At 35.1% G+C, this 15,930-nt stretch overlaps 1 protein-coding gene across 1 annotated transcript; it reads right to left on the minus strand.

The window, feature by feature from the left end:
* LOC109823521 (ER membrane protein complex subunit 2-A-like) lies at positions 409-15,202 on the minus strand. Its single transcript, XM_020389803.1, has 9 exons — positions 14,848-15,202; positions 8,714-8,778; positions 6,684-6,732; positions 3,631-3,725; positions 2,975-3,060; positions 2,821-2,880; positions 2,665-2,746; positions 1,249-1,362; positions 409-770 (listed from the first exon to the last, which is right to left on the minus strand). Exons 1-9 carry the CDS (start codon positions 15,032-15,034, stop codon positions 603-605), a joined length of 906 nt encoding a protein of 301 aa, XP_020245392.1. The 5' UTR covers positions 15,035-15,202; the 3' UTR covers positions 409-602.

The following is a 15,930-nucleotide window of genomic DNA, read 5'->3' on the forward strand; positions in this document are numbered from 1 at the left end:
AGCTTATTAATGGGGGGTTGCTAAATGAGCCATAAATAAGCAAAATATACTCACCTATATATAACCCACCCGTTTATGACCCATACCCACCCATTTAACATCCATATGCCGATAATATGTACTTTGACATAAACCCCCCTCTTTCATCTATTTCTATTTATTTACGTTTTGTCGGTTGCATGTCGGTATTGGAGCATCTGCAATCTAAAAATTAGATGGCATGCAGAGGTACATGAAAAAGAGTATTCAAGAACCAGAATGGAATTTCAATTTATATAAGGGTGACAGTAAAGAGTAACACAAAAGGTAGAAATAGAGAGAATACTAGTGACAAAGATCACCGTTTGCAAAACTGCCGCTGTCACTATCCACAACTAATAATCTAATATATAAAAAGAAATGTAAATCTAAAGATGTATCGTCAATCATGCGTTCATCATATATAACTCAATAGCGGTAATTAATACAAAGCACACGCTAAAAATAAAAAACCCTGAAAACCCTGACGGCCAAAGTGATATTGAGTATCTATGGCAAGTTCCTTCAAATTCTACAAAGAAAACAATGCATCTTGGAAAAAAAAATATCACAAAAGGTAGTATTCAGGAAACGAGCTTCACATTCCTCAATGCCGCTGTAAGAAGAGGAAGTTTCACTGGTGCCCGCAGCTTGTAATCCTTGACCAAAGATTCAGCAGCTAGGGTTTGCAACTCTGAGCTCTCCTCTTCCTTGTTTCGCCCCTTAGAAAGCTGATTGATGGCAGCAATACACTGATCAATATAAACAGTAGCATAGTTAGTGATGTTATCCCTAAAAGATACATTTAAGTTTTTTTAATATTAGTCCCTTAAATATCTAATATTTGGAAATTAGTCACTCAAATCACTGAAACTGCTATAAGGTTCCCCAGTTCTCAAGTTATTTTAAACTTAGTCCCTCAAATCGTTAAAATCGTTACTAGGTCCCTCGATTCTAGTTAGTTGTTTCAAACTAATCTCTCCAATTGCTCCTACTCTTGTTTAGAGGGACTATTTTGAAAACTTATGAGAATTGAGGAACCTTATAATAATTCCAATGATTTGAGAGACTAATTTCAAAATAACTTGAGAAATGGGGGACCTAATAGCAATTTCAATGATTGAGGGACTAATTCAAAATATTAAAGATTAAGGGATCAATATCAAAAGAACCTAATACATTAATGATGTGAATGTGGAAGAGAGACAGGAGAAGTGGAAGACAGTTTACCAAGCATACTCCATAGAGAGCTCTAGTGTTCTTGCCGCCGGTCAAGTTGATGGTAGAGGCATAGTACATCTTGGCTGTTTGGAGGTTCTCCAAACCACCCATTGTATATAACACCTACTATCATGTATTTGACAGCATCAGGGAACAAGGAAACAACAGATAAAGGACTATTTATCTACTATAATACAAGCGCCATCTAATAAGGTTTAGGTTGTTTTTCAAGGCAAGATAGTTTTTATCCCCAAGTTTGGGTTGTTTTTTAAGGCAAGACAGCTTTTATCCCTAAGTTTAGGTTTCGGCTATGTGAATAATATTCTTCCATTCAGTTCAGTTCTGTTAAGGGCTGTTCCTCCATTAAGTTAACTACTAGAAATTAGAAGGTTATGGCAACAGTTAGTTATCAGAGGAGGCAGCCCGTAACAAAACTGAATGGAAAAATAGGGTTCACATAGCCAAACCAAAACTTTGGTACAAGTTTCTGTTGCTGTTTCTGAAGAAAAATAGCTCTCCAAAGAATACTAGTGTTCAAACTAGAGAATCAATAAGGTAACAAGATTTAGGTTACAAAAACCAAGCAACAAGCAACAATAGGACTAGCATGAGTTTCAGAACGGGGTAAATTTCAGAAAGTCCCCAGTAAGTTTGAGCATTTTAACAAAACCCTCAAAGATTTTGGAAATGCCACTTTAACCCTCAATTAAGTTTTGAGAAATCTAGACAACCACCAAAACTTTTTAAATTTTCTCACTTAACCTCGAAACGGCATTAGTCGACAATATTTAGCAGATAAGAGTTCCCTCGAAGGGCAAAAATTTAACCCCAAAAAGAAACCATTACCAAAGTATAACCTACAACTCCCATTTTTTATCTGAAACTTAACAATTAAAAAGAACCCCTTTGCACCGTCCTCTGTTGGGGGCTTTGGTCTGTTGGGGGCTTTATCAAAGCAGTGTGAACATGGGGTTTTCGAAAAACAGTTGGAAAAGTTATGGAGGCATTTAGCCTTTTGACGGCATGCGATTTGCATGTGAGACGTCAGACCTAACAATGTCAATTCTGGAAGTTTTCTGACAAAACTGGGAGTTAAGTGAGTCAGTGGCATTTCCAAAGTTTTGGATGTCATGTAAAAAACACCCAAACTTATTGGGCTTCTCTTTTATTTATTGAAATTTACCCTTCAGAGGATACAGAATGAAAAATCTTGTTTGGTGTGGTTTCCACAAAAAGATCATGGAACATTTTTTATCACCTTTGATCAAATTTCATTTTTCTTAAAGAAATAAATGATCTGTCCTTTTGGTAGAAAAGAAATTCACTAGGCTTAACCGACTATTTAAAGCAACAGGACTAATAATCTAATTACAAAAGTACTATCCTCTTAAGTGAAAACTATCAATTATAGGATTAGCCACTCGCCTCTGCATAGGCTAAGTGATACGGAGGAACCAATGGCTGACATAATATTAGCTCTTCATAACAGAATGCTGCTTGCTTATACCTGAATGGAGTAAGAAACAAATGTTATATCTGAAGTGAAAATAAATAACATGAACAATAAATTAGATGACTTACATTTGAAGGGAAACATAAATTTCAGCTAGTTCTCTCCAGGCATCGTGATCAGCCATAAATCTGAAATAAGATAACTCAATATAACAATGCATGCATAAACACTTAAAGAAACAACTAATTACTTCTATTACAATAACTGAAGAATAACACTTACATTTCCAGGTATTTTCTAAGATATTCAACAACAACAGAAGCGTTTCCCTGTGCCTTTGCCATGGCAACCTTCCTCTTGTGTATAACCTAAATATAGTTCTCATAACAATCATGCATCAAAAATAACCTAACTATAAGTTCAAGAAGAAGTAACATGTGCAATTCTGGAGAAATATGACATAACAATATTGAATACAACCACATGAAATTACCAGTTGCTTGTAAGAAATAAGTTTAGGTATTATTTTTTTGGCATCAATGAATGAAGAACCGTCAAGTTGTGTTTGTATAGCAGTAGTTGGAGCACCATGTTGTTCCAACTTCATTCAAATTTCAAAATACATATTTGGTTCAATGTTGCTACAACACCAATTGCAAAAAGTAAAACAGATTAAGGGGATTGAGCTAGGCGCAAATTCAATTTGAAGAGTGTGGAACAGCAGACACTAGAGCTAAATGATGTTGTAAATGCATTTGTTGTTCAGATTACTCCTAACCAAACACACTCTTGGTGTCAATAAATGCTTTTCAATCCAATGAATATCTATTTTGATATTGAGATTTAATTTCTTTAACCTCGCTGTGCGCTACACTTAACCAATCTATCTTAGGTTGGAACAATCAAACTGTTATTCAGTAACAAAGTGACAAAGCTACCTGATCGAGTGGATTGTCCTCTAGGAGACGTTGATAAGCCTTCTCTGCCTCAGGCCATGCTCCCTTTACTTCAAGCAGCATTCCCTCCAATCTGCCTAAAAGGTTTGTAAAGGAAAAGAAAATTACAAGAAACCAAGCCCCTGCCAGTATTTAATGGAAAATTGCAAAACAAGAGTATCTCTAAAATACACATTATTCATCATACTCTAATGGAGAAGAATGATTCCCAATTTATTTATTACATCATTTTAGCTTGGTCATCTAATTAATTAATTAAACCAGTTGGTCTATATAATTTACATATTTTTCCAGATTTTATTTGTGTACTTTTGTCAAAATTGAAATTTTTTTTCCAGAAATTGTATTTTTGGAAATTCCCTCGACAATTGTTTATTTTGCTACTATAATTCACCGAGTCACCCAAAGGTGACAAATAAAAAGCAGCACAGACCAAAGAACTGAATGAACCAAATGGTGAATAAGCAAGGAATCACCATGCTGAGTTCAATATCTATTATCTCTAACAAAATGCAAAAAGGAAGCCTATGAAATGCAGCCTTCCTTATATCTTAGGAAATATTTTCTACATGGCACTTCGCTACTTGTTGGTATTGAGTTTGAGTTCAATTCCCCATGGCAAGGTTCATCATCATCCCTTACTTCTAGACTCTTTAATAGATTGGAAGAATTTTGGAAGATTGCAGCTTAATGGCATGAGCTTGATTCATAACTCAATGAGTAGTCTGTCCACCATCTTATTAGCAGATTGTTTTAAGATCACCCATCTGTTGCCATATTCACTTGGGTAATAATTTAGCACCATTTAGAGGGCTGACAAAAGCTTTGTGTGAGGGTCCATAATTTTGGCCAATGGTGTGAATTACAGAAGAATAGATAAAAGGCTTGACAACAAAAATATTCATAGTTTTGCAGCAGTATCGGATCAAAAATTAAGCCAAGATCACCCATTCCTTGAACATGTAGGCTCTCAACATGTTTTAACCTACATTTAGCACCCAACATGAGGGGATCTTTCCTGTCTGAGAAGGTCAACAGGAGATAATTGAGAGCCAGGGGATGATCACCTCATGATAGAGATCCATGAAAAACACTCACCTCCATTTTCAAGACTTGCTAGGCAACCCCAAAGTCATGCAAGGGTAGGTTGATTTTGAGTTATAGGAGCAAAAGAGACTTTACGGAAACAAACTGAATCATAAGGGAGTAGATACAAACGCATGCTACTTTAGCCGGTAGGCATATTGACTGGACAACACTTTTGAACTTACTTTTAGAAGAAGGCCAAGTTGCCTATTCAGATTTAATTGGGGGTTCGCTGCAATTTACAACCAACCTATTGCAGGTCAGGGTATTACTTTAGGAACCACAATGAAAAATCCATGCATATCAATGTTGTGGGAAACAAAAGCATGAGTAAAGCAATAACAGAGCTTAGGCTTCAGGAGGCTTTAGCGAGTTCTAACAGCAATGCCAAGTTTCCTTGGAAAATAAAATACTAGAAGAAACAAAAATTCGAAAAAGTATTGAGGGAATTAAAAATTAAGAATTGGCATAATAAGGAAGACAAACAAGTAACAAACACTAAATTTTAACGAAAGCAACAAACATTAATAAAAGAGGATGTATACAGTGTAAAAATTTAAACCTAAGTGAGGGCTAAAACATCCTAAAAGCAGTATAGCAAAGTGGGAGCTCGAAAGGGGCTTTCAAAGGCTTCTAAGACTTCTTAAAACACTCATGTCAATTTTGGCTATTGGTTAGATGATGGCAAGTCAGGACGGGAAGGATTTATGTCCACTGACCATTTTACACCCTTTATTTAACAATTATCTTGATTTCGGCTATAGGTTGGATGATGACTAAGTCAGAATGAGAAGGATTCATGTCCAACTGACCATTATACAATCCTTACTTGTAACTCAATAGACCATTTTTCTTATGTTGTCTCCTTTAAGTTCAGCTGCTATCAAGATCTTCTCCCTTCCTCTCCCTTCACAATAAAAGTTGGGTTTTTAGCAAATATCCTCTTATGTACTAAATAACATCTTTCATTTTGTATTCTGCCTATCTATTGCAAGACCTTGTGAATGGGTTAATCTGCAAATGACCCTCTAACCACTAAATAATTATTAATTAAGACCAATCAAATGACTTATTAATTTTTACAAAATTAAAAACATGGGTTTTTCCTAGAAACCACCTTAAAATAAGTTAATTATAGGAAACCACCTTTCTCAAGTTCAATTTATACATTAACCACATTTAAAATGGGTTTTTGGCTGCGATCAACCACCTCCCAGTCAAATTTTCACAAATAAAAAATAAAAAATAAGCACAAAGAAATTCAAGTTCAAGGTACGTGAGTTGTATCTTAACAATTCCTAAACAATAAAAAATGGTGTCACATGCCATGTATGTGTGTTATTAAGGGTAATTTTGAGTGTTTAGTGAAAATTTTGACTTGGAGGTAGTTGATTGTAACATAAATCCACCTTGGTTTACGTATAAATTGAAATTGAAAGGTGGTTTCTTTATAATTACCTTATTTTAATGTGCTTTTGAGAAAAAAAACCTAAAAACAATTAATTTTTCATTTTCTGGACAAGATTAATTTATTTCAACTCATCCATTTTAGAACTACACCTGCAAGCATATATTCTTTACTTAATAGCTTGCACATATCAGCATCAGATTTTCAAGTCAATGTGCTGCCTAAGGAATCAGGTGGATATTCGGTGTGTGTCTGTGTGCGGGTGTCAGGGTTGGGCTTTCTTTTTTTCCCTGGGGCTAAGATAAATATAAAATAATATATTTAGTGAAAATCATTGCTCAGTTCATTAAATTTCATGATTAAGACACTGAAACAAAGTCAATTTTTGAGGAAAATAAACAATGTCTTCAGGAGACTTACTAGTTTAATCTTTATAATAAATTTTCAGTCTTGATCCTAATCACCTCAGCAAAGATAATTGAAACTCTTTTCATATATAATAGTAAATATATCTACAAAATTTTGATATGATAACACTCACCAACTCTCATGCTACCAGGAAATTGCTTTCTGAGTTCTGCTATGCAATCCTGCAAAATTAGAATTCCAAGTTGCATACTTTGTTTCTCATGACAAAACGCACATAAATACTGTGCTTTTACTAAGGAATACAAGAAGTTATATTATAACACAATAAATATTAAAAACCAAATTCAGCATAAGATATAATGCTGCTCGCTCTTCAATGTAAATAAAACATAAATTGGCTAGAGGCACTAAGGAGCTTAAATAGTTGAGAAGCATAGGACTAGAAGCTGTAAGGAACAAAAGAGTTAATAGAAGTGCTTTGGAAATTTACACGTTTGTTTCCGAAACATAAGCTACAGTTTTAGGGTTTCATGTGTTTCCAGCACAATTATGCATTACAGCTTCCTTGGATACTGATTGAAGCCTACCGCTTTGTGAAATTACATAATCACAAGTTTCTACTTGAACATCAACAGAAGCATATGCCAAGGTAATTTTACAGACAGGCACCGAAGGTTGTGCCTCAAGAACATGATTTCATGTTACTCACAATATAAATGATTCATGTCTGATCAGATTTCATGTTGCTAAAACGTGTCATATGTTTAATCACTTAATTCTTTCAGGGAAGTTTCTAGTTGAACATCAATAGTAAGTATATGCCTAGCCAACTCTACAGGCATAGGAAACAAGCCAGAATTGTTGTGCCACTTCCGGCCTATTTCATTGTGTAATGTTTTGTATAAAGGGTCAACAAGATATTTGTTGGAAAAAAATTCATTCCTTATTACACTAAAGTATAGCTTCTAATCAATGCAGCTTTATACCAGGGTGACAAGCAAGTGATACTATAGTGGTGGCTCAAGAAATACTGCACTCAATGCGGAAGATAAAGGGGGAAACAAGAATGATGGCGGTTAAAGTCGATTTAGAAAAGACGTCTGACAGAGTGCAATAAAAATTCTTCATCAATTGCCTAGCAGCTTGCTCAAAGATCCAAAACTAACTGTGATTGTGCCTCAAGAACATGAATTCCATGACAACACAAGTATCAAGGATTTGTTTATCATCAAAAGCATGATTAAGGTTATAATGTAATCTTTAGCATTATCTACTCGAAGTATATAAACATTGGTCTTGACATGCACTATATATTGACAATTATCTGCTGCATCAGTTCATACATGTAAACATAAGCGACAAAAGTGCTTCATCTATCTCGTCATTGTATCAGACCCATAATTCGAACATTAGACATCAAAATGGCATAGAACAAATAACGCGACCACTGGATATGATCTCAAGTGAAAGGAAAACATATATATCTATAATCAAATGCATACATGTAGATGCATATGTAATTTGTACTATGCATCATATGCATTAAATTTAAAACTAAAATAAGTTCTTGAAACAAATTTTAGAGTTTTCTATACAAATACAAGAAATTATTATCATTAAGAAAATGCCATTTTGAAACTCAAGAAATGCAAAAAAAGATTTATCTATTTAATAATTAATATATATTTGTATATCATTCTTAATATGTAGTCTCTCCATTGATGATTAGATTTTTAAATATTATATATTTCAAATCAATGTAACTAATTTTTAAATGAACTATTATATTGTTGGATAACAAAGTTTGTTTAATCCCAAGTCAACAGATAATGTAATTGCATCCTATTTGTCTTCCTATAATTTAAAATTGACAGCCCCCCTTCCCCTCCTCCTCTCTTGAACAAACCCAATCGACTACACTCGATGGCGCTCCCGCTCCAGGTTGCCTCCATTTCCACTTGCCGCCCACAACCCCCCAATACCTCTCACCAGTATCTCCACCGGCACCATCCACTTTACCGCCACCCTATACCACAGTTCGCCAGATCTTGGCTTTTGATCAGGTTGAATTCCCCCTCAAAAAAATTTAAAAATTAAAGAAAAATGAATTGATGCGTGTGATCTACAGAAGAATAAAGGCCGTCCAATCATTGTTGCACAGGAGAGTATCTTTAACAAAATAACTAAAGAGAGAGGCAGTACCTTTGCAATATCAACCCTCTGACAATCCATGGCAGCAATAGCTACTTGCTCATAAAGAGTCCACTCTGCACATTAATAGACACAGTACTTAGTTTAGAATAGCATCTACCAGTTGGACAACGCTAAAATATGAAGTAAAACATCACATTAAAATCAGTTACAACACTGAACTGCTTTACACCAAACAAAACTACAAAGCATCAGTGGCAGGGCGTCTATGTAAGTTACCGAATTTCAATAATATAGCCACAAACAAGAAATCTGAAATTTCTGACTTGTAACAGTCAGCTAATAAAGAAAACTTATTGTCAGGATAATGTCTTTCTTTCTCAAGAAGATCAAAATGCAATACGAGTCAAAAATCAGATTATTCAGTATTAGAAGTGCTCTTTATCCAAACTTTGATCTTTTCCCTTTCCAAATGAAGCATACAAAGCAAGAGCAACAGCAGAAATACTAATCCAATCTCCATCCACTAAAGATCGACTCATTGACATATTATGGACCTAGGTGCATGAATACAAACAATTTCAAGTCTCAAATTCATATATATGATAACATCTATACCAAATTCCAATCCAACAGGGAAAGGATCAGATAACTAGATAATGAACCCTTTCTGGTATGGAGAAGATGTTTCTCCTCATTCAGATGAAGATAGGAATCTGTCTAAGCTTAGCCATGAAAGGAATCTCTCATCAGTTCAAGTCGTTTATGGCTGCAAGAGGCAAATCAACCAATTCAAGTTCATCAAAAATCACTGTGCATCCAAAGATGTCAAGACATTTCTAAACTGTATAATCTATTTTCTTAGTTTCTCTGATTCATTGTCCAGATTTCTTAGTTTCTCTTTGATATACCATGCATGATATACCATGCACACATTAACATATTCTTGTTAATGCCAATGATTAATTGTAGAGCAAACCGGTAGCATAGAATGGTTCTAATACTTATGTAATTAGCATAGTATGTGATGTTAATTAAGCAAACGATTGCAATGATGGTGATCCAACATATTTAGACCTATTACCTATAAAAACTATTGAAAGTAAAGTTTCATGTATCCCATTTCTAGTTCTTTTACACTGCCAAAATAAATTTTCTACTTAAAATGTTAAATGTTAACCTATAAAAATTATGTGCTTATTATTTATTTTCTCCATATCAATATCAAATTGTTTCGGGGAAGTGATTTGTCTATGACTATAGCTCAACTCCTAACACGTCCAGCCAAAATAGAACAAACTTTGCACAATCAGAAATCTTAATTTCAAGTAGCCAAACAACAACTTTTTCAATTACAAGTTACCGAAGAGCCCAAACTCCACAAACCAAAATCCAAAATCATTTTCAAACCAAGAAAATAGAATCCAAATCTGGGCTTCACCCCAAGCATGGATGGAGCTCTAGGATCATTCAAGATGGCAAGCACATGCTTGAGGACTTATCAGCTCTCCAAGCTTTGAGCTTGTGAACGAGTCAGAGATACTCCATGAGGCCTCCAATGCTATTGTCGACATGGATCTCAAGGCAGACTGAGTCTCGATTCCTCCACTGCCCCCACCATGGAACCCAAATTACAAGAAAGAAAATCTCTGAGGAGTGGAAGAAGGATAACCAGATTTGGGATCGGACCAAAGCGCCTTATTTTTTTCCTTTTTATGGGAATACATTAGCTTTTGGTGTTATTGTGATGTGATAAATCTGGCCAGTTTGTTCATGATTTGAATCCTTAGTGGATCCAGTCTAGTCAATATTGACCCCACTTACATCAATCGTCTGTAGCCAAGAATAACATGGGGAAATTATGTTTATAATCATTTAGTTTCCTCTAATTTTTTATAAGAAATTCTCTTCCCTTAATCTACTTTATGAAAACTTACATTTACGTCCCTTATTTTTTTTGTTAACATTCTCTTATCACCCTTACCTTTTCAGTTAAAAAGATATTTAGGATCCTCTTCCTTTAATAAGAAGGATTTTTTTAACCTATAAACACCTAACTCTACCATATTGCAAAGTTATCCTCCAAATACTTATTCACTAATATTCAAGGTTATCGATAGCGGATAGCGTCGTATAGTGGTGAGGCATCGCTAAGGTTATTTGGGGCTCTTGCAGCAAAATAGCGGTAAAAAGCGCAAAGTCAAATAACAGTCCAATTTAGATATGTATAAATATTAAAAATTAAAAAAATTAAAAAAAATCTAGAATATTTAAAATGTATTTGATGATTTAAAGAGATCATAAACATGAAATAGATATGTAACCGTCACATAACACCAAAGACGACTGGAAGAGTCAAAGAGTCGTCGTCTTAGAAAAAATGAGCTTAACGGTGAGAGAACTGCACTAGGAGGAGCTCACAGCAAGGGGAGGCGAGAGGAAGTTCTGAGGGAGGTGCGAGAGGCTATGGGAGGCGAAGGGAGTACGCGAAAAATTAGGGCAGGCGGTGGGATGTAGTGGTTACGGGTTGGGTTTAATTTTAAAATAATAAACCTCAAACCGCTTTTAAATAGCGGTCAAAAAGCGAATTTTGCCTGCAATAGCCCGTTATTCACTGCTATGATGCTATTGGCCGCTTTTGCAAGTAAAAAACACATATTCCGTAATATGACACCGCTATTGAACGATAGCATAGCGGGAAGAGACCGCTAACGCTATTCGCGCCGCTATTGCTGGGCTATTTACCGTTATTTATAACAGTACTAATCTTCCCTACATTCTTCACATGAATCAAAATACACCTCACTCATGACATAAATTTTCTAGTAGAGTAAGAGAAAATAACAATTTTAACCTCTCATTCTCTCTCTCCCCTCTCACTTATGCACAGTGTTTTAAATATCGACCGACATGTCGGACATGTCGGCCAATATATCGAATTGAGGGGTCGAGCGACACGAATCGGTCCGTTTTGAGTCGTATATCGGTTTTCAGGAGGAATTCGGAGATGTCAGGGAAATATCGGTCATGTCGGCTAATTTTTCACCTTTGAAAAATCGGCCTAAATCCCCAGTTTTCGGTTTAAAGCTTCTTTGGCTTATTGGGTTTGGGTTTTGTGATGAAAACCCATACCCATTTGACCTGTGTTGAGCTTGAGGGACTTTTTACGAACCCGAACCCAGAAAAGGAATCGATACTCGATAAAAAGAAAAAAAAAAGCAAAAAGCTAGGGCTACAGGACGGCGACTGGGAACTTGGGAAGAGAACAGCTGCCTTCATCTTCTTCGTCTCTCACTCGCCGACATTGCTGCCTTCGACCTGTGTTGAACCTGAGGTTTCAGCCACATTCAACCGCCTTCAAAGTTCTTGCTTCAGCCACCTTCGACCGCCTTCAAAGTTCTTGCTTCAGCCGCCTTCGACCGCCTTCGAAGTTCTTGCTTCCTGAGGTTTCAGCCGTCAGGTATGTCAGAGAAGTTCTTGCTACAAAGTTCCGACATCAAGATTTCTTTTTCTCGTCTGATTCTCTCTCTCTCTCTCTTTGGGGTTCCGGCATCGTTTCTCTTCTATTTCTTGATGTTTATTATTACCATCAAGATTTTAGTATTGATTTCATCTGGTTTATCTTATTCACTGTTTCCCCTTATTTTTACTATTTTTTATTACATTACATTATTCAAATAGCTCCATGCTTTTTATTGTTGTAAATTATTCATTTGTAGAATTTAATGTTTGTCAACAGAGGGAAACAGTGAATAATCACAAAGGGAAGAAAATTCTAGTTTAGGAATGCTTAGATTACATTTAGGACATGATATTATACATATGCACATCACCCGATATGGCAATCCGATATTTAGTCCACATCCATCGATATATCCCCAATTTCCGTTATCCGGCATGGATTTTAGCCGTCCGACATGAACCCGACATCCAATATTTAAACCTTGCTTATGCATACCCATAACCCTAACCCCACCCACCCCTACCACTATTGGTTGCCAACCACACAAACACATTCTAACCCTGGTGACAACTCTTCTTTTTCTTCAGCTCTTCGAAGCTTCCTTGCTGTTGAAGATTCATCTCAGTCGAACCTCAAACACCTAGACTTGGTTAGTTCTTAAGTTCCCCAAGCTTCCATCACTGTTGAGGAGGATTTTGTCCTAAATTCTAGCTTTAGTTTAAGTGTTTAATTGATAACTTTTATCTAAATAGCTAGTTAATTATGATGTACGCATGGATAATAGATTGAGTGTTTAAGTACTTAATTAGTTATTGATTATTCAGTTACATGTTTATTGGCATTTTTCTTAGTATATGTTCCACTATCACTAATTATATATACATATGTATGAAAAATAATAAATATATGTTAAAATTTTTAAAAAAGTAAAATTCCGCATACTGTGATTAATCGGTGCATAATACTATTAATTGTGACTCGCTTTCAGACCTCATGCATAATAAAACCATATTTTTGAACGTTGTTGTGATATAATGGAAGATACTATATTAAGAGTATAATAAAGGATTAACTATTGACTAATAAGGTGTAAAAAATTAAAAACAGTTCTCGTTCCCATGTGTTCTCTTCTCATGTTTGGGTATGGATGTCACCAGCGAGGATGACGCTTTGAGGTTTTACCATTGTTGTCATTGGGGTGTTGCCAGACTGCCTAGGGGTTTTGTTGTTAGGGTTTTTGCTTTTCTATTCTCAACATTAAGATCAAGAAGTTGCAAGAACATTATGTTAATGCTAAATACATCTTAGATGTTATTGGAGAACACAAGTCGACTCTTAAGAAGGTTTTACAATATAACTAGAGCACAATATCCTAACTCCAAATATATCATGGTTTTGTCTTGTCACAAACCAACTTTTAAATAAGGCTTTTCTCTAAGGATTCTTTTTAGTTTAACTGAAATTATTGGTTAATGATAATCGTTTCTTTCTTGAGCACGATTAATAGAGATATGTGATGATTTCTCAAAAACACTTTGTTGAAAGTTGATGACTAATTGGTTTTCACAAATATATCAAAGACTGATTTGAGGCATAAATTATATATAAATTTATTATATTTTTTGTTTTCGTATGAGATTTTCTTTGATTTTGTCAAAATTAGGGAGCAGATAGTTTATTCTGTTACTTTTTTTGTTTAAAAACAAGTAGATTGCTTTAATTGCTTAAGAGGAACCAATCAAAGTAATCACAGATATTTATGAACTGTAATTCTATTGGTGGGCACGAAGTTAGATGAGAAAATTACAAAATCAGAGATCAGGGCACTAAAGGAGTTGTACTAATTTATTCAGTCATAAGATATTTGGTCACAAGAAAAATGAAAACCAATTGGCACAAGTCCTTCCTCAACTCCATATCTTATGACCGCATCCTGGATCTTGTTATCTTCTTCATCTAAATTTATACCCACTAAAAAAATTATAGTCCGAGGGTTGGCACTTTGAATCAATTCAATACATTCCTCTAAGTAATTAAAGAATTTAAACATCCACTCGTTTTGACTGAAAAGGTAGCAGAATACCATCCCCTCCTAACTTTGACAAACCATCAAATCAAACCTTTTAGTAAGAAAAGGCAAGAAATTTAATTTGAATGATATTTTCTACCTCAAACTAGCCCTCGTATATATTTGCAAAAATAAATTGGTCATCAATGCTTTGTGAGAAACTGGAACATTTATTTGGCAATTATATAAAAGAAAAGAAAAAAAATATTTCATTATCCAAGAATTTAAATTAAATAAAAAAAATTCCGGGGGAAAACCTTACTCATGACCATGATACGGCACGAAGTTAGGATATTGTGCTCGATTCACATTGTGCTCTCCCATCACAGATATATCACATACGCATTTACTGTTGACATGATGCTCTTGCAGCTTTTAGATCTTGATGCTCTCATACCACCCATATATATTTAGCGTTCCCTAATGTTCTTCTAGTGTTCGGATAACCAATGTTATATGCAATTACTTGGGAGATTTGTTCTGTCTAGGTCCAACAATCTTCGTTGCTCAACTTCAAACACATCCAACCAAAAACCGAACCTAATTTAGCAAGTCAATACTATCGAGTCTCGATTCCAAGTAGGCAAAAAGCAAACCCTAATTCAACAATACAAAATAAAAAAATCGTTCAAAAAAGAGGTGAAAATGAATCACCTTCACCGCCGAGCTTAGATCGAGCTCGGTGATCGTTCAAGATGGAGAGCCCGTGCTTGAGGACCTTATCAGATCTCCGAGCTTTGAGCTTGCGGACGAGGCAGAGGTACTCCCAAGCGCCGCCGCCGCCATTGTCCACCTGGATCTCGAGGCAGTTCAGTCTTGATTCCTCCGATGCCCCCACCATGGATCGCAAATTACGACTAGAACCACTGGAGGTAAGAAGAAGAAGAGATTTGAGATCGGAAACAAAGCGCCGGCTTCTTTCCCCTTTTTCTTGTGAGCGGACGAGTTCAGCTTTTTGCGTGTTATTTTCGCGATGTGAGAGAATCTGGCGAATTTGTTTGCGCTTCGGATCTTTAGTGGGTCGAATCTAGTAACAATTACGCCCATTTAAATGATCGACCATCCACAGAAACAAACCAAGGAAACCACTATGGTTAGATCTAGCGCTCGATGTTAGACGGAATTATTATCGGTTACTCTTTTTTATCACTAATAACTAATAACTAATAATAATAACTAGTATACAATACGTGTATTGCATGTGATACCTGTTAAGAAACTATAAGGAGGGGTTATTCATTGGTGTAATTTGGGGGATAATAGGATAATTTTTGGAACATTATTTTTTGGTGTTATTCGTTGGGGTAATTGGAATTGGAGTCAACTTTGTGGTGTTATTGGTTTGTTGGGGTAATTGGGGGACAAATACTACACTTTCCCCTAAATTACACCAACTATATAAAGATCCCCTCCACCCCTTCCTCATAATCACTCCAAATTTACCCCCATCCTTCATATTGGAACAATGTTGTTCCACTTTGAAGACAATTGGGATAATTTTAAAATATTTTTGTATTACTTAACTAATACATGCTATTTATATTATAAATATATGATATGATATATAAAATATAACATATATTAATATTTTAATAACATAATTTAATAACATATATTAATATTATTATATAATAGTAATTATAGTATAACGTATTTATTATAATATTATATAATATTTTAATAACATATATTTATAATATTATGAAATATATTATTATATAATATTAATTAGTAATT

The sequence above is a fragment of the Asparagus officinalis genome, chromosome 1 (assembly GCF_001876935.1).
Source record: "Asparagus officinalis chromosome 1, Aspof.V1, whole genome shotgun sequence".
Lineage (NCBI taxonomy): Eukaryota > Viridiplantae > Streptophyta > Magnoliopsida > Asparagales > Asparagaceae > Asparagus > Asparagus officinalis.